The sequence below is a fragment of the Eretmochelys imbricata genome, chromosome 8 (genome assembly GCF_965152235.1).
Source record: "Eretmochelys imbricata isolate rEreImb1 chromosome 8, rEreImb1.hap1, whole genome shotgun sequence".
NCBI lineage: Eukaryota > Metazoa > Chordata > Testudines > Cheloniidae > Eretmochelys > Eretmochelys imbricata.
The window spans coordinates 94,156,058-94,176,662 of NC_135579.1; the positions used below are offsets into that span (position 1 = coordinate 94,156,058).

At 41.3% G+C, this 20,605-nt stretch overlaps 1 protein-coding gene across 3 annotated transcripts in view; it reads left to right on the forward strand.

Annotated features, from left to right (window-relative positions):
* The window catches only part of DAB1 (DAB adaptor protein 1), a 165,713-nt gene that overhangs the window by 77,880 nt on the left and 67,228 nt on the right, over positions 1-20,605 (forward strand). For all 3 annotated transcript variants that reach the window (XM_077824740.1, XM_077824737.1, XM_077824739.1), the window contains exons 2-3: positions 3,937-4,076; positions 6,148-6,246. In XM_077824740.1, the coding sequence (XP_077680866.1) occupies positions 3,937-4,076; positions 6,148-6,246 (239 nt within the window). The remainder of the gene's footprint in view (positions 1-3,936; positions 4,077-6,147; positions 6,247-20,605) is intronic.

Consider the following 20,605-nt stretch of genomic DNA (forward strand, 5'->3'; position numbering starts at 1 on the left):
GGCACAGCAGGGCTAAGGCAGGCTCCCTTCCTACCCTGGCTCTGTGCAGCTCCTGGAAGCAGCCAGTATGTCAGGCTTCTAGGCGTAGGGGTGACCACGGGGGCTCCACATGCTGCCCGCACCCTGAGCGCCAACTCCACAGCTCCCATTGGCCAGGAACAGAATTACAACCCCATACTTCAGGTATACACTATTTATGCTATTTCTAAAACATAGAGGACCTTGCTCAAGAACTTGAATTAAAAAGTTCCCTTTTAATGGTGGCATATTGAATGAGAGTCTGGACTGTCTGCTGCATAAGTGCCCATCATACAAATGAGACATTCCTTTACCTTAAATCTAAAGTCCTATCTATGCTATAAAGTCAGCTGCATTGGGGAACTTGCTTACAGCAGGATAATACTGCAATACAGTTGAAACAAGGTTACGCCTTAACCAGGAATTGGGAAAACAGTAAAAATAGGGACCTGTCGTGTCCACACTGTGTGAAAGAAACATGTTGGTAACTATGCTGGGAGACTACTAGGACTTCCGGTACTACATTGATGGGCATCACTGTAAGAACTTGGGATAGATAGATACCATGTCGTAACTAGGTCCCGCAGCATGGTTGGTTTTGTAATTTAGACAAAGTCTACAGGTTTTTTTATTTGTGAATTTGTAGTCTTCACTCATTTTTCATTTCCAGCACACTTTACAGTTCCTACATCATTCTCAATTTGCTGACCATTCCCCATCATATATCAAAAAAGCACTTCATTCTGCTGTATCCACTTCTTAATAAATGCTGAATGTACATAAATGAAATGGGTGTTGCCTGTAAGCATACAGCGCCATAAAATGTATGTTAGTGAGACTGTTCGTGTTGTGAATTAGAGTACATTCAGAAAAAATGATCATAGGCTGGGGTATAAATTTACAAATATCTGAATTGGGTACAAATTAATGATCATGATGCAGATACAGAAAGCATTCTAGATCACTTATGAGCTTAGACTGATGGCAATATTAATATTAACTAACAGCTGCTTTTGCTGTAATGAAGATACAAGATTGGAAACTGTTGGTGTGAATGCTTTTTGAATTGGATTTTATTTACTGCAACATAAAATTGACTAGGCATGTTGTTTACACATGTGACAGGCATGCAGCAAAGCCCACTGATCTGGCTCCGCATTGTTGTGTATCCAGATGTTTTTTCAGGGCTTAGTGTAGCAAATGTTCTTTCATTGCTTTAGCTGTCGATACTGACATCTGCCTTAGCATTTCCCTAAGCCATAATTTTAACATTACTTACAGTTTCTGACTCATCATCTATCTGCCATTAGTCTTTTATCAAATATCATTTAAAAGCATGAAGACTCATTCCCCTATTTAATCCCTTTTGGGAAAGCAGAGGGTAAACCTAATTGAGGGAGGGAGGTAGATGACAAGGATTGCTTGTCATTGCCCTTATTTTTGGGGTTATAATTCAGCCATAAAATATTTGCCATGAGCTAATATTTGCCATGGAATTTTGCAGGTCACTTGTTCATAGTGTGAACTGTAGTGCTTGTGAGTACTCTGGGTGAAGAGGAACCGAAATGAGTCCTTCATTTTTAAATGTTCTTTCTTGTGCATGTTCGCTACGTATTTTTCCTGATGAAAATGTTAGAAGGATTTTAACCATGTAGATTTAGCTAATCATAGATTGAGGGAAGAAGTCTAATCAGCTTGGAATGTATGTAAATATAGTTGAGTTGATAGTTATTCATTACTTTTTAAAAAGTCTCTAAATTCTACACATTAGCAGCCAATAGCACAGAAGCAGCTATTAGTTTTTCTTTGTAAGAGTCATTGTTTAAAGTGCTCAAATGCAAGTTTTAAAATAGAAATCAGAGCTGGAAGAGACAGAGACCAGATTTTTCAACCTAGAGTGCCTAACATTAGATTGTTAGTTACTTAGATTATAAGTCATTTGGGGCCAGCAATCATCCTTTTATTTTGTGTTAGTACAGCACCTACCACAATGAGGTCTTGATCCATGACTAGGCCTTCTAGGTGTTACCACAATGTAAACAATAAATAATAAGAGTATAAATCCACCGGTGGGCACTTAAGCAAGTTACCTGATTTTCAGAGGTTCTAAGCATATACTTCTGCCACTGAAGTGCTCAGCATTTCTAATTTTTATGTAGCCCTTTTAATCTTTCTTTCTCAGTAAAGCTGGTCAGAAAATGGGATTTTTTTTTTCCTGCAGAAAATTTTGACTTCTCAAAAAATCTAAAAAATTTCATCGGAAAACTGGAAGTTTTAAGGTTCTGGGGTTTGGATTTCTCAATGAAAACCTGGACTCTTTTTCTGATCTGTTTTTACCTCGCAGATCTTTTAGATATTTCAGTTGTCGCTCGTGAGGACATACTGGACTCACCTTATCCCTTGCTTTCTTTTCCAGGAGCAGGTTCAATTACTGCGTGCTCAAGATTGTGCCTGAATCAGAACCTCACGTCCAAACACTTCTGAACTTTGTGGAGATTTGGATTCAGATTTGGATCTGAAGTCTGTCACTTGGGCCTGTCATTATTTCATTATGGGTTTTCATTTTTCCTATCCTCTTCTCTCCCACCCTCATATTCTTGCCTTTCTTTATCTGTTACATTACTGTGTTCTTTTTGGTTTGTACCTTGTAGCGACGTGGTCCACCTGATTCAATTTCTCAGAGTCTCTCCTGCTTCTGCAAAATGGAAAGCAGCATGTGAATGTGTAACTCTCCTAATTCTCACAGAAGAATGGGAGCACTGCACTTCTATTTTGCGTTAGTAGCTATTTTGTGTGTAATTGATGCAGCTTGCTTTTAGAAATGCCCGCTTCTCTTACTGGAACCAATCAGTGTCTAGACTCTCAATTCTGTCTTCTTCTTTGAACTTTCTTCAGGAACTCACCATTTCATAAATCATTAGGTTTGTTGGACTCCTGCTGCTATATTCTCTAATTTGCATTTGCAATCGCTCGCAAACGCAAAGCTGTATTACCATTCCCAATCAAGAACGTCAGGGTTCTTGATCAAGGTCTTCAACCAGCTCTCAAAAAGACTGATTCCCAAATCAGTCTATTTTCCCCAACCACTCAAGGTACAGAATCTACCCTTGCTTCTGTAAATGCTCAGGAATAACCCACTTGGGAGCTCATCTGTTTGCTGTCTTTCTAAGAAAGTTCTCCTTCTCGTAGTTTGTTATAGTTTTTTTGATTCTCAGCTTTGCTCTGTCACTTGTTTCTGTTTGCCCTCTCAGCACCTAACTGTCTCACTCAAAGCAAATTCCTTTTTAATAAGAATCACCATTTCCTCCTCTAGGCTCTGAGTGACTCTGTGTGAATTCCTGTTGACATTTATGTTGTTACTATGTATTGAGAAACAAAAAGAATAGTACCCGGAAGCAGTAGTTGCTATGACTTTTGAGCAACAAAGTTGTATAGACAGACGATGTAATTTATTTTTTTGATTTTGTGAAATGGAAATGATAAAATACAAATCCTGACATTACAAATATTAGTAGTACAACTGGATAAGTTGGAGTACAGAGAGGCAGTATCATATCTCTATTAGAGGTGGACTCAAGATGCAAAATTCTGATCTGGATTGAGATTTCCAACATCCTGCACTAATCAGAAGTGTTCAGGTGTATGGGTTTGATTCAGGCTCATCTCTTATTTCTGTAAACTGACATAGCTGGCAAATTTCATGCAGAAGATTTCATAAACTTGCAATCCCACTGTGTACACATTTGAGGAATATAGGTTTTATTACACTTGTAAATTTCTCCTAATTTTATGCAGATACTCACATGCTCAGGTACTGAGGCATGAACGTAAATTTAACCTTAAACTTACTTGTGAGTGTTTGTTTATTTTTTTCTTTTCGGTCACGTGAATTTCAAATTTTCACTTCTGTCTTTTCAGGTCAGGATCGCAGTGAAGCCACTTTAATAAAGAGGTTTAAAGGTGATGGTGTCCGATACAAAGCAAAACTGATTGGTATAGATGAGGTTTCTGCAGCGCGAGGAGACAAGTTATGCCAAGATTCCATGATGAAACTCAAGGTGCAGTGTAACTTTTAATGTTTAGGTGTTACAGAATCAAGTGGGGAGAATTTCAGATTGAACTCTGTCATTTTACTTCCATGGCATTGGATCAAATTCCCTTTCACTTAGACCACTGTACACACAGGTGTCATAAAATAGAATTTGGATAGTTCTGTACAAGGTCCTGACTCTGATGTTGATAAGTTGGGAGTTGCTTCACATTCTGATGTTAGGAATCCAAGATGGCTCTAGCAGTGGTTTTGGCTCTAACCTAGACTTTTAATCTAACTTCCTCTTTTCCTCCCGTGTCCCCTCTCCCCCCAATACCCCACCTAAAATATGGGGGCTTAGATTTGAGGTGTTCTCCCATCTCTAGTTTTTATAGTCAGAAAAACACAATAAATAGTGTCCATAATGTGGCAGGCACTTTACGGAACTAGAAAAGACAGTCCCTGCCCTGATGAGCTGTACAATCTAGATGGATAACAGACAAGCTGAAGGAAAGGAGCAGGAGGTGACATAAAGCAGCATGAATGAATAGTGAAGTGCAACACACATCTCATGGTCCAGCAATTTTGTAAATATTTCCTTATAAGTAGATTGAAAAAGAGCTACGAGCATTTTGTAATGGGGGAAAGGGGAAATCTGTTTTAAAGGAGGGCCCTTAATTTCTCAAAACAGCATCTGCCACAAAACTCTAATATGATTTATCTGCATGTAGGCCCTTTTCCATTCATTGCTTGGTTCCGTCTGCCAACAAGCTGTGTGGGAGACCTGTGGCTATTAGGACACCGGGCTAGGCTTTTTTGATCTTTCTCCAACAGGAATGCCATTTCCATATCTCCAAGATGCTTGATTCCTGTTAGCATAATGGAGAGACTTACCTAAGTAATGTGAGGCAATTAGCTCCATCCAGAGCTGGTGGTCTCACAAATGCATATACTTGTCTTTTGAGCTAAGCTCCTAGCTCTCACCATGTAACGTAAGGGAATCATTCTCTTCATTTTAATATTCATGTCCTTCTGCTGAAGTATTATGTTACCTTCGACATTCTGGTCAAGTTCCAGTAAAGCCACCCTGGTCTAGTGGTCTGAGTGGGGAACTTGGGAACCAGCGACTCCTGAGTTTTAGCACTGGCTCTGACGTTAAGTGGCTGTATGGCCTTGGGCAGGTCACTTAACCTTTCTGTGTATCAGTCTCCTTATCTGTAAAATGGGGATAATAATACTGACTTCATACCTGAGTTATGAGGATTAATTAGTTAATGTTTGTAAAGCATTTTGAAGATGCAAAGCATTAGGCTAAGCATTTTTATTTATTCACAAATGTAATTTGTGACACTGAATCCTAGGCTGATAGCATTGGTAACTGATAGAAGTAGGACTCTGAAGATGGAAAGAGAAGTTGCTAGGTGAATGCCAGGTTATGTTTCAGCTATAATAATATACAGAATGCACAAACAGCAAGTCCACCCACTGGACAGAAGAATCCAATAATAGGGTAAGTCCACTAGACAAAAGGAGAATAAACAGAAAAGGCACTACATTTTCCAGTCCAGGCATTGTGAACTTGTAAAGAAGATCTTTCTTTAAAAATGAAAGGTCAGTTGGCTCATTCTGTTCCATGAAAGAGAGAGCCTTTTCCCTCTTGCCTTATTAAAAAACTAAGCAAGAAAAAATAAATTTTTAGAGCGAAAAAGCCTCCTAGAAATCACAGGTTATCCTCAGCTCAAATAAGAACAAATTCCAAGGAGGACTGTATGGCTCAGGGAATTGGTAAGTTTCTGTGTGGATCATGCATTGAACAGGCTGTGAGGAACATGAAGAAAATTAGTATCGGGGTGGGGAAGGGCAGAAGACGATGGTGAGGGGGAGGCTCAACCTGGATTGGCCTTTAAATTGTGGCTGCATATAGTAAGGAAGAGCTTGGGCTTGATTCTGAGAAGTGCTGAGCATGCCCAGAAGCCAGAGAGAAGCATCAGGTGCTCAGCTCCTCTGAAGTGATGCCCCCGCTTTTTGATGTGTGGGCACCTACCAGAAAATAAAACAAAAAGTAGTGAAATCAACCCAACCATTCTTTGTCTCAACAGGGAATTGTTGCTGCGGCTCGTTCGAAAGGAGAACATAAACAGAAAATATTTTTAACTGTCTCCTTTGGAGGAATCAAAATCTTTGATGAAAAGACAGGAGTAAGTAAAATAATCACATGATGGAACAAACTTGAATCTCGTGATGGATGTATCCATAAAAGCTTTTCCTAGCTGGGCAGTAATATCAGACTAACATGGGAACACATAAAGCATCTGACAAACTTGATAAAGCTTTATCATATATCAAAGCAAGCCGTTAGTTGACTCAGGTGCAAGGGAATTACACTAGAGTTTGTTATAGAGCCTGATCCTGAGTACCTCAGTGAACTAATAACATGAGTTATGTTACTCATGTGCCTACATGTTCTCTGTTTGGGCCCATAAGGTATTGTGGATGGAGGAGTCAAATAACTGCTCTACATTCAGATCATGTTGGTTTAGGCTGAAGAGGTGAAGGTGGATATGCTGGTCTTTTGGCAGCCTTGATGTAGTACATACTAAAGAGCTCCTGTGATAAGTTGTTTGCACTTCACATTTAACCTGCTTTAAAATTGTTAAAATATAATGGAAGAAAATACCATCAATTTGCTTGGGAGGAAAATGCAGCTGTGTGTTGTAGTTCTAGCAAAAAGAACAGTTCATGTTCCTCCTTATTGTATGATACTGTTTGATGTTATCAATAATTATATTCCCTAGTTTCAGAAAGCTTATAAAGACAGTTGGCCACAAACAGAAAAAGACTGACCATTGTCAGAGAATTATCTCTGTGTAGGAGATATCAAAGCAAATTGAATTGTGCTCACAAATAAGAATATGGTAGCTATGGAAATATTAGGTAAATAATAACATGATATGCTTTGGGTCCCACAGTAATCGCAAAGGTTTACGTTCTGTGCCCTGCGCGTAGCTAGAGGAGCGGGATGAGGACTGGGCAAGGACGAGGAAGGAATTCTCCTTCCCCTATGAGGCCACCAAGGATACAGCTACACTGTAGCCGGGAGCATTCTTCTCAATTCGGGTACCCCAACATGTGCTAGCTGTCCACAAGCTAGCCCACTAAAAATAGCAATGTAGCAACTTAGGTTAACTGGCTGACTTACGTACCCGGGGGACTGGGTAGGCTTTTACTCAGGTGGCTAGTCCAAGCCACCTCCTGTGCGAGCCTTTGCTATGCTGGTATTTGTAACATGTTGGCTCAAGCAGAGCTAGTGTGTGTCTGTCTACCTGAGCTAGGAAACGCACTGCCATCTGCAACGTAAACATAGTTACTGTGTCTGTAGACTGGCTCCATGGAGGCTTCTCCAGCCCAGTAGCTGCAGTACCGGGCTGGCCCATCCACTTTTCACCATGGCGGACTCCCCTTCTTTCCCCCCAGACCCTATCCCCTGGCCAGGCCAGAGTGGAGCCCAGCCAAAGAACCGAGCAGTTGTGGGAGCCATGTGGACCCACCACCTGCCCGCGGTAAAGGGGGGGCTGAAAGCAGTGCTCGGCTGTGTCCCCGCCCCCTGGGCTGCCCAGGGCAGATGGAGGTGGAGGGTGTGCGACTCCGCACCAGCTCACCACAGCTGCCCGCTCAGCTTTGTCCCCGACCTGGCTCTGGCCGGGGGGGGCCCTCAGAGCCACAGCCCAGCCATGGTAAGAGCCATGGACTCTCTACCTGCCCATCGTGTGGGAGGCCCGGGGAGCAGAGCCAGGGGCTGCTCTCAGCCCCCACCCCTTCCTCAGGCTGGGGGGCAGGCTCCCTGGCCCCACTCCAGCTTCCGGCTTGACTGGGGGTAGGGCCTCCAGGGGAAGAGGCGGGGCGGGCCCTAAGGGGAGCGGTGTTGGGGTGAAGAGGAGACCGGGGAGCGGCTCCCCCACTTCTTTGAAGGCTCCGACACCCTTGAGCAGGATCCTTGTCACAAACCTGCACCCCATCCGCAGGTCCAGCTCTGACCCCCTCTGCACTGGAATCAGGATTCCTCCTCCACGCTGCCTATGCGCAGAAAAGGGTCATTGAAAGCAAAGAAGAAACAGGCTCCCTGGTTTCATTTCAGGTGCCTGGATCCAATGCAGCCTGCAGCAGCCCAGAACGGCAGTTGCAGGGAACATGGTGCCCAGCCCTGGCCAGAGCACGGCCAGTGTGGATGGAGTCTTCAGATAATTTAACTGCCTAAAACAAGTCTCTATGGAGCATGAGCCAACTGCTGTTTTTCCAAAGCTCATCACTTGGCCAAGGGTGGGTGGATTTCCACAGAGATGGCCACAGACACATCCCTGGCACAAAGGCCCCCGCTTTCCAAATTTCAAATCCCTGCTCCGAAACGTAAGGGGTCACCCATAATTTTTTAGCATGTGCAAACCAGTGTGTTTTTCCCATGGCTTTGTTCTCAGAAACAGCTGGGCCATTTTGGCTGTGGTTTTCCCCAGATAATCAGACTGAGGCAGACCTCAGCTTGGGAAATTGTAACCCAAGCGGTTAACATTAGGCCAGGTTATAAGCAACTGAAAACAGGGTCTTATAATGGTAAGTGTTGGCCCACCTTAATAACAGGTCGTGGTTCCAACCCCACCTATAATAACTAGGGTTGTCAAACGATTAAAACAATTAATCGTGATTAATCGTGCAATTAATCACACAGTTAATATAGAATACAATATAATTTAAATATTTTTGGATGCTTTCTACATTTTCAAATATATTGATTTCAGTTACAACACAGAATGCAAAATGTACAGTCCTCACTTTATATTTATTTTTATTACAAATATTTTCACTGTAAAAATCACAAGAAATAGTTTTTTCAGTTCACCTAATACAATTACTGTAGTGCAATCTCTTTATCATGAAAGTTGAACTCACAAATGTAGAATTATGTACAAAAAGCCTATATTCAAAAATAAAACAATGTAAAACTTTAGAGTCTGCACATCCACTCAGTCCTATTTCTTGTTCAGCCAATCACTTAGACAAACAAGTTTGTTTACATTTGCAGGAGATAATGCTGCCTGCTTCTTGTTTACAGTGTCACCTGAAAGTGAGTCAGGCGTTCGCATGGCACTGCTGTAGACAGCGTCGCAAGATATTTACATGCCAGATGCGCAAAAGATTCATATGTCCCTTCATGCTTCAACCACCATTTCAGAGGACATGCGTCCATGCTGATGATGGGTTCTGCTTGATAACAACCCAGAGCAGTGTGGACCAAAGCATGTTCATTTTCATCATCTGAGTCAGATGCCACCAGCAGAAAGCTGATTTTCTTTTTTGGTGGTTCGGGTTCTGTAGTTTCCGCATCAGAATGTTGTTTTTTTTAAAACTTCTGAAAGCATGCTCCAGACCTCATCCCTCTGAGATTTTGGAAGGCACTTCAGATTCTTAAACCTTGGGTCAAATGCTGTAGCTATCTTTAGAATTCGCACATTGGTACCTTCTTTGTGTTTTGTCAGATCTGTTCTTAAAATGAATAACGTGCTGAGTCATCATTCGAGATTACTAAAACATGAAATATATGGCAGAATGCAGGTAAAACAGAGCTGGAGACATACAGTTCTCCCCCAAAGAGGTCAGTCACAAATTTAATTAGCGCATTTTTTTTTAATGAGCATCATCAGCATTGGAAGCATGTCCTCTGGATTGGTGGCCGAAGCATGAAGGGGTGTATGAATGGTTAGCATATCTGGCACATAATACCTTGCAATGCCAGCTACAAAAGTTCCATGCAAACTCCTTTTCTCACTTTCTGGTGACATTGTAAATCAGAAGTGGGTAGCATTATCTCCTGTAAATGTAAACAAACTTGGTTGTCTTAACGATTGGCTGAACAAGAAGTACGACTGAGTGGACTTGTAGGCTCTAAAGTTTTGAATTGTTTTGTTTTTGAGTGCAATTATGTACCAAAAAAACATACATTTGTAAGTTGCACTTTCACAATAAAGAGATTGTACTACAGTATTTGTATGAGGTGAATTGAAAAATACTATTTCTTTTGTTTATCATTTTTACAGTGCAAATATTTGTAATAAAAATCATATTATAAAGTGAGCACTGTACACTTTGTATTCTGTGTTGTAACTGAAATCAATATATTTGAAAATGTAGAAAAACATCCAAAAATATTTAATAAATTTCAGTTGGTATTCTGTTGTTTAACAGTGTGATTAAAATGGCGATTAATTTTGTTGAATTAATCGCGTGAGTTAACTGCGATTAATTGACAGCCCTAATACACCTCTACCCGGATTTAACGCTGTCCTCAGGAGCCAAAAAATCTTAGCGTGTTATAGGTGAAACCGCGTTATATCGAATTTGCTTTGATCCGCCAGAGCGCGCAGCCCCCCCTGGAGCGCTGCTTTACTGCGTTATATCCGAATTCGTGTTATATCAGGTCGCATTATATTGGGGTAGAGGTGTAATAACAAATCTCCCTATGTACTGGTTCAGTTTGGTGATTTGTCTCCATGATGCTTTTGGTAGCACAGGAGACAAGGATTTAAGAGTGACCTAGTGTTTTTCTCATGCGGCCTCATGAGCAGTGCGGAGGATAGAGAAAGGGTGGACGCAATCATTTTGGCAGTTGTGATCGGAAAGCTGTATAGTAATCGAGGTTTAGTGATTGGAGAGCTAAATTCAGCTCTGAGTAGCTGGATTCTGCTGCCATAACGCAAGGTGCGAGGCCCTTGGTAGTGAAAAATCTCCTCAGAGAGGAAACTGGGTTGAAACAAGACACTCATAACTCCTTTAATGCGAGATCCTGTGAGCCTAAGCCGCCACAGCTGGGGAAACCATGGTTGCTTGGTTGTAACTGATCTGCACTGCCATGTGGATGGGAAGGAAGAGCCAATGCAGAGAGTGATTACATGCAGATTGCACAGGCATCTGTTGCCTGAGGCAGATTCCCCTGCCATCCATGTGGAACACAGAGATCTGTGGAGCTTAGGGACAGAACCTCCTGTTCATTCCACAGGGGAGAAAACAGTATGGGCAAAGTTTCCTTTTCCCAAGCCCTCTCCTCCAGGTATTCCCTGGAAGAGGATGCTTTCAGCCTCCCTAATTACATTCGCTACCTCGGGCCCCATTACTCATTTGTTTGGAAAGGTTATTTAGTTCTCCAAAATGTCAGTCCTTGGCTCTTGTCATTAGCTTGTGTTGCTCTTACATGAGCTGTGGTGGCAGCAGATCAGATCTCAGACAAAAAGGAGAAAACGGTCAGGAAAAATGTATGCTTCTGTATGGTTAGTGTCTTCTTGGTTCATATTGGATTTTAATTTATCAGAGTAAAATATCAATTTGAAGCTCAAAACTAGCACTTTTTTTTAAATTGGCAACTCCAGTGGCAACTCCATACAGATGATTTAGAGGAACTGCTCCATAATTCATTATAGATGAAAGGCTGTATTTGGATTACTATTGGAAATCTTGCATATGATTGTCTGTGCATTATAACTGACTTCAGTATGGTCCAGACCTAATGTTCATTGAAGAATATTGATTTTAATAACACAGAATTCCAGCAATCTGGATTTTCTCCCTCCAAGTAATCTTATTCCAGGAGGGGGTTGAGGTAGGGTAGGATATCATTTGGGAAGAATTTCTCTTGCCAAGGAAAAATAAGAGAAGAATTTGTAAGGAGTTTGCGATGTAAATGTGGAATAATTTAGTACATTTATAGCATTACAGAAGAAGTTCTATAAATAACACTAATAACACCTCTCTGCTATGCCTCTCCTATTTATATCCCTTGGACCAACCTAAACAGCTTCTCTCCCATCTTGAAACTCATACTTTTCAAATATTTGTCAATGGTTAGCATGTGCCTCCCTGTAAGGCTGTGTCCTGTGCTGAGATACTCACAGCATCTAATCTCCTTTAAGAACCTGCAATCAAGCATGTCACTCACTGCAATGTAAGCCCACGTTAGTGGGACTCAAGTCAGCTGACCCATGTTAGGGAACCCGGGGCTTGAGCGTCTACATTGTATTTTAAACCTATGTTAAGACTTTTCTAACCCATGCTCAAACCTAGTGCTCCGGCATCCACCTGGAGTGCACAGACCCGAGTCAAAGTAACCAGATCCTGGTTAGGGATCCGGGAGGCGAAAGGCGGAAGAGAAGGTGCCTTGAAAAAAATGCATAGCCCGGATAAACACAGCAGGGCCACAGCAAAATACCTGGTAGGTGGCCCTGAACCTCCCCTGAATCCCATGAAAACAAACCCAGTTCCTCCTGTGGTGGCCTGAAGTAAAAGTAAAATAAAAAGCCCTTTAGCAAGCAATAGCAATTACTAATCTCGGAATATAATATTGTTGCTGTAATCTCCTAAACCAGGCAAACAACATCTATAACGAAAGCCAGGGAGGGCTGGAACAAAACAACTAATCATTTTAAAAGTTGTTGTATGTGCCTCAGTTTCCCCAATAGGTGCATTTACGTTGTTGCTTTTTCCCCCTTTTCCTCTGTTAACAAAACATGGCAGTAATAGCAAAAGCCCAGAAACACCCCAAACAAAAGTGGTGGAACCGCTCTTGCTGCTTAAAGACTTCAAAATTTGTCAGGGCAAAACAGCGTATGTATGGTGGCATTTCTCTCTGAAAATCTTAGGGTTCCCGATGGGCCTTGGGCCCTTTGGGCCTCCTTTGTTCATTTTACCACTGTTCAAAATTAACCATAGTTTAAAAAAAAAAAAAAGTCAATTATTCATTGGCAGGGAAGGGCAATTGTGGCTTAGCTTCCTAAAAATGTGGCCTCACATATTATCCAGGATTGGGTGGTCCATCACGACGTGTGGGAGGTGGCTCCCCCAATAACACAATTAAGCGGTATGTGCTAACCACAGCCACTAACCATCAGCACGTATGGATTGCAAAGGACAACACCTGGCAATTGTGGCCTAGGGAGCCCCCCCAAATAATGTGTAAAAAAAAAAAAAAGGGAGATGCCAGGCCACTTTTATGAGATGGGTCAACACATCTGCTGGGAAGGGGAGGCTTTGGAATACGCCCCCACGAAGGCCCATGTGTTTACCAATACCTCTGTGTGTGTTTGGAAAACCACCGACCCTAAGGTGCCCCTTAATTTGCTGTTACAGTCTCAGGTGCAGAATTTTTCGGTGCATTGGCCTGCAGTTACACAAAGTATGCTTAATATCTCTAACTGTGTTGTGTTTAATTTTTCATGAATTGCACCCAATGTTTTCCTGCCCTTGACGCGCACCCAGGAACAACTAACCATATTCCAAACGAATGCCTCCTCCTTTACAGTGTTGCAATACACGTTTAATCTAAAAAAAGTTGCCTTTGTCACAGTCGTTCAGCCGGGGCATTTATGTCAACAGGGGGATGTGTTATGCTATGTTACTACTGCAGCCAAAAGCTACTACTGGCTAGCGTATGCAATTGTTGCCACCCTAAGAATCTTGTTTGTGCTATATTGCTGTTTATGTAGGTGGCCAACCGTAACCCTAGCCACCGTGTCAGAGGGAGGGTGGAAACCTAAGTGGTACCCCCTTACAACAAAATGTTGATTTGGGGTCAAGGGGGGGAATGTCACAACCTCAGGGGTTCCCCTGGGGAAGGCAGATCAGCACTGCATGTTGCTAACGCTGTTGCAAGCATCGCAAAGCATTTTGGGGAGGGTCAAAGGTGTGAGTGAAGAGTGAAAGATTCTTTTGCAGGCTGCAAGAGACCAAAGGAGGAAGGAGAAAGAGAGCAAAGGACGGGTTAACTCAACACTGCAGCTAGCAAGCTCAGTCCAAAGCTGGCCCCAGTCCAGACGCTGGCCCCAGTCCAAGGTCACAGCGCTAGATGAGAAGTTTATCTCTCACCCAGCCACAGCTAGCCAAGAAAAAAACAGGGCTGCAGAGATGAAAGACACAGGTGAAACAATGAAGGCCGTTGTCTTTTGGGAAAGCAAAAAAACCCACAAAAAGCTGGTTTGGACTGGCACAAAGAGCACCAGAAACAGAGGACGCAGAATGAAACGCCCAAAGAAACCCATAATTTAAAACCCTTCTGAGAGCTGGAGTAATTCGGAGATCACAGCAAATCCTGGACGACCCATGCACGGGAGAAGAACTCCCATCCACCCCTCCCCCTCTCTTCTTACGTTACACACAGGCTTGGCCAGCCTCGGGTAGTGTGGGTGTGAGTATGAAAGTGGGTTAGGGCTTCGGGCACTTCCTCTGAGTGAAGTGGGGAACCCCCCTTCCCCCCCCCCCCAGCAGCACTCTCCCCCGTTATTTTATTATTTTATCAATAAAGCTTTAAAACGCAGTTACGTGGTGTGCTCTGTCATCTCCCTAAAGATGCTGCGGCCTCAGCTTGATCACCTGGTGCCCCAGGCAGATTGGTAACATAAATCTGTCACAGAGGTACCTCTGTTTACATCACATGGGGATTTGGCTCTCTATTTATATGCAGCAGTCTACATTGCACCTTGATTTTTATAAGACTACTTAAAAAATCATTCCCTGTGATCATTTGAGGAACAGTAATCTTTATTTATTGAAGGATGACCCAACACTCTCACAAATCTTGGGAGACAGGCCAGTCCTTGCCTACAGACAGCCCCCCAACCTGAAGCGAATACTCACCAGCAACCACATACCACACAACAGAACCACTAACCCAGGAACCTATCCTTGCAACAAAGCCCGTTGCCAACTGTGCCCACATAGCTATTCAGGGGACACCATCACAGGGCCTAATAACATCAGCCACACTATCAGAGGCTCGTTCACCTGCACATCTACCAATGTGATATATGCCATCATGTGCCAGCAATGCTCCTCTGCCATGTACATAGGTCAAACTGGACAGTCTCTACATAAAAGAATAAATGGACACAAATCAGATGTCAAGAATTATAACATTCATAAACCAGTCGGAGAACACTTCAATCTCTCTGGTCACGCGATTACAGACATGAAAGTTGCAATATTACAACAGAAAAACTTCAAATCCAGACTCCAGCGAGAAACTGCTGCATTGGAATTAATTTGCAAACTGGATACAATTAACTTAGGCTTGAATAGAGACTGGGAGTGGCTAAGTCATTATGCAAGGTAACCTATTTCCCCTTGTTTTTTCCTACACCCCTCCACCCCCCTTCCTCAGACGTTCTTGTTAAACCCTGGATTTGTGCTGGAAATGGCCCACCTTGATTATCATACACATTGTAAGGAGAGTCGTCACTTTAGATAAGCTATTACCAACAGGAGAGTGGGTTTGTGTGTGCATTGGGGGGCGGGGACGGAGAAAACCTGGATTTGTGCTGGAAATGGCCCAACTTGATTATCATACACATTGTAAGGAGAATGATCACTTTAGATAAGCTATTACCAGCAGGAGAGTGGGGTGGGGGGAGAGAAAACCTTTTGTAGTGAAATCACCCATTTTTTCATGGTTTGTATGTATAAAAACGTCTTCTGTACATTCCAAAGTATGCATCCGATGAAGTGAGCTGTAGCTCACGAAAGCTTATGCTCAAATAAATTGGATAGTCTCTAAGGTGCCACAAATACTCCTTTTCTTTTTATTTATACAGTTTGTTTTATTTGGCATGTCATGGTTTATCCAGCTGGTTTAACTGGCATGTCCTTGCCTTCTCCTATTTGTATATCACCAACCACCCAAAGGAGGAGTACAATATCCTTTAAAATAATGTATATGCAGTCAAAATTACTACCAAACCACGGACCTGTTGTTCAGTCCTATTCTAAGTTCTGTGGCTGTATGCTATCTGTTCAGACATCATAATTGTCCACTATACCCCACTCATCCAACACGGGATTAAACTAAAGACTTTCAAAACTCTTCCACTTAAGCTAAAGGAAAGTCTCCATTCATTGGCTTCACAAGTATGGCTTTTATCTTCTTACAAGGATAATCACTAAAAGGCATTTATTGCAAGTGCAAATACATACCTTACATTCTTGCCCCTTTAAAATTCCTCCTGTTCTGCAGGGTGAAATCTACTGAATCATGAGTTTCTTTAAAACAACCCCACATACAAAAAAGGACACCCACCCTTTTACCAGGATAGAAGAAATTTGAAAGGACCAGCACCATTTCTTCTATGTCTATGATTGTCTAAACTCTATGATTAACAATCTTACTGTAATAACTTAGTCATGCATCATTAGATGTGTATTACTAAAATGGGATCCATAAACTGAACATCATCTTGTCTCATTGTTTATTCGTATATCAATAATCTTGGTTTATTGCATGTTATTAATCAACAATTGTATTTAGTATATAATAAATTAATGCTCTAGTAGGACTTTGGAAACATTTTTCTCCTAGATACATACAGTGAAAGATATTTTTGTCACAGTTCAGGGCAACTGCACCTTAGTCCACCAATGGCACCGTCTCCCATGCTTCCAGCTCCCTAGCCTTTGTCTCCCTAGGGCAGAGACCCATGTCTTTCTCCCTTCTCACTGGGGTTTTTCCAGGCTGTAAAGTTGCAAGCCTGCACTGAGTTATTCCAAGCAAGCCAGACAGCCTAACAGACCGCATCTGCGCTTTGCTTTCTCCTCAGAGGCTATAAACAGCGTAATTGCGCAGAGTTATAAATTGCCACACAGCTCTTACTAAGCAAGCACATTTATTGTTTAGGTGAAAGCTTTAAAGAGAAAGCATAAACAATAAAAGAACCTATACACATGCTAAGAACCTTACCAGAGATTAGACCCTACTCCAACAAGGGCTCTCTGGTAGGCAATCAGTCCTTCAGGCCCCCACAGGGGTTTTCCTGTGGTTACAAGTTCATGACAGCTTTTGCTCAGATAAGCACAACAGGAAAAGGTCAGTCTCTACTTTATACATTGTGGGCCTTAGATCTTTAGAATCAAGGAATAGGTAATCAGCAGGCAATGATTCTCTCCTCTGGGTGAGCTTCAAAAGACTGAGTCCGAAGGTTGCAATTTGCATTCACCTCCTCTCAGGTATTAATGGACTCCAGAGATACTTAAAACTAATTCAGTAAGGATTTTATTGCAGGATATTGCAGGAAATTGCTCTTTGTCAACAACTTTTATGTTGCTTTTTTCTTGCATGTGCAGTGTTTCATTGATATCAAGGGAAAATCCTTACAAATTGTGGTGGGGGAAGGGGAGGGGGAAGCATACTGAGATCAAAATCCCCTGTTTGGTTTTGAGGAGATAATTTTATCCTTAAACTCTCTGAGATCCAGATGTGCAAATCACTGCAAATTGCTTAAATAATCTGCAATATATAATCCTGGTTCTATCAGATGCTGTCATGCAAAAACATTTCTTTATTTGGATTTTGCCATCCTCCAAAAGGTGTGATAGGCTAAATATCTATATCTAATTTATTGTGGGAAATCTCCCAAATGGGGCACAGGTTGACCCACATAGGAAGGTTCATCCCATTTCACCAGTTTTTCTTATTCTGTCATCTAAAACATACATATCAAAGCAAATTCTGTGAGTATTATTTTTTCCATGCACTTGCTGGAATAATTAGTCCTCCTGAGCCTCCTCAAATGTGCATCTCTGAGATCCAGATGCAAAATCTGGCACTTGGGGACAGGCTGTGGATTTGTAACATTTCCTGGAATACTTGGGGACTATAAACTCATGAATGGGTTTCAATGATACATGAATACAGTCTTTTCATTTCTGTCAGAGTATTTTTCGTGTTTCGTCAAGGAAATCTGTCACCATTTTGTTCAGGCTAGCTGTCTAAAAGTTAGGAGGGGAAAGTAACTGCTCTGCATAAACTATGAACTATCTGTTCTCACTCCCCCAATTTATTCCTTATCAAAGCTTCTGTCTCCTCTAGGAAAGATAATCATAAAGGCTTATTATCTCCAGTACCCAACTCTGGCATCTATTTCTCATATTGAATTGTATCTTCCTACACGAGTTGTCTATTGAAAGGTATAAGTCAGTGTAAGTGCAACAGAATCAGGCCCTTCAGTAGTTTTTCTGTCCTATAACATTTAGCACAAGATAATTCCGTTCATTTTTTTGTGCTGGCCACACCACAGAGTATAAAGTGTAATATACTGATAAATAAAAGTGAACGATCATTCCTACTGTTCTGTAACCTTTGGGTACATATGCTTGTCAATCTGGGGACACTCTAACCTGGTTTACCTTTGACTGGTCAGTTCTGATTAGTTCATATTCTAATCCTGATACGGCCAATTCTAATGTTCTGTCCATCTGTAGAGGTTTTTATACTGTGCCCATCACCATGGCATCTGAGCTCTGTTGGCCACAGGTTGCCTACCAACTCTTCAAAGTTTATGTGCTGTGACTGCTGCAAAATATTGTACAGTAGAATCTGAGATACATTTTATGTTGACGACCCCGCTATTTACTTGGCTTTTCATGTAGATTTGAATGATGGCATAATTATGCTGGTAAACTGCCAAAGAATAGCTGAAAGTGGCTGAAACAAAATTCCAGCAAGATGAAAGTTCTTGTTCTTGGCACAAGACACCTCTTGTCAAATGTTCCCCCAGGTGCCTCTTACCTTTCCTGGAAATCTGGTGGTTGTAGCATCTTCGGCCAGAAATGTAGGTATTATTATGGAATTTCATTTATCCTTTGAGATTTACATGCCAAAGGTGATGTCTGTCCGTCAGCTGAAGGAAAGCTAAATGGAATAAATTCGTTTTTCATGTAGTTCTGAAAGTGGTGATGTCTGTGTTCATTCTTATAGCCTGTGAGAGAGAGCTCCAGCACTAGTAAAGGGTCTGTCTCCAACACGTCTGAGCGTTCCCCTACTAGTTGTGGGTTTCGTTGTTCCTTTCTTTCAACCTCTTGATAAAATAGTTAGGCACAAACATTTCCTGTTATAAATGGACTAAATGTATCTAATTAGTATGTGTAGAATAGGTGCCTTAAAAACTTTGCATTTGCTGTCATATGGTATTTACAGTTTTTGATGTACTCCCTATACTTAAAATAGGAAACAATAACACATTTAACAAATAGTATTTAAACTTTTTTTATTGGTCAGTGGCAAGGTTTTAAGAAAACCCTCTGTACTAGTTATATCCGTATTGATCATTGTAACTCATTTCAGGTTAGCCTTTTAAAATCTAGACTATGCATTAAAGAGTTTAGATGATCTAAGATACTTCAGAAGGGCTTATGATAGGCACAAAGCCAGGGTGATGTGTTTCACCAATTCTCGGTGCTAAATATGGATTTCATAATGAGAATGTTGTGTAATTCAGTCACATAGTGAAGAAAGAGAGATGGCCTCAAAATGAAAAATTCAGATTCAGTTTTCAAAAACCCTCCAATATTTGTGTGTAATTGGATCCAGAGTTTTGGCTGAACCCATAAAGTTCCTTGTTTTTCAAAATTCACATGCAGATTTAGGTTTGGTTTTCAGCTGCACCAACACTTGTGGGCATGTTCTCATCTGGATTTGTGGGTTGGCCCTTTCTGTAATGAATGTAGAATATTTCTACTCCAGCTTTACCTGCAATTTCTGTAATATATAATGCTTAATTTTTTTCTTAAAATCCATTGTTTATTTTATGAAGAAAGTCTTTTTCTCAAGAGGTTCCATATGTTTTCAATGGGCTTATTTGTCAATTACCTTTAAGGATGGGATTTTCAGAAAAGTCACTAAGGCAGTTAAACATCCAACTCCCAGTGTATTTCAATGGAGTGTTGATTTCTAGACCCTTTCAGAATTTCAGACCAAATTGCTTATGAGTAATGCTCCTTGCCTTACTAATTTGAACAGTCCCATTGATTTCATGGATTCAGTGAGACCTTATGGCTTCAATGGGCCATCAATGACACCTAACTTTTGTCATTCAAGTGTCACCCTGCACCTTCCACATGTAATCTTTAATTAATAACTGTGGTAATAATAAAAGAGGGTGTCATAACAGTGGTTATTCCAATTCCCTCTAATTCCTCAGTAGACTTGTATCCAATAAATTCCAGCTATAAATGCGGTGCAGCTGATTTGCTAAATATATTGTTGTCATAAGAAAATAGATGAGTAGCTAATAAAGTGGCTTACAGTTATCCATTCAAATTTTGGTTAGGCCAGAGCATTTAAAGAGTGATTGCTAAAACAAGGTAAGTATGTTAGTATGTGTAGAAACTACACCGTTTCTCACAGGACTAATTGACATGGGGATAAAACACTGATATCTCAGTTTTGATATTTTATAAATACTGTAAACTCCGTTTTTTATTGTCAAGTTGTAAAATCTTAATCCTGCAATAAGCTCCATTCGAGCAGACCTGTATGGCATGTATACTGCACGTGTTGCTAAAAGAAATGAGGTGTTTTAACAGTATCCTAGAGATGTCAGTGTAATTGAAGCCTAGAAGATTAAAAACACTGAGTGTAAAAGGGAACATGTTTGCTCTTCATAAATTTATTAAGGTTTGAATTGAATTTCAGACACTTCGTTTGCTTTGCTAGAGGCATTGCAAAACGTAAGGTTCAGCTTCACAGGAGATACTGAT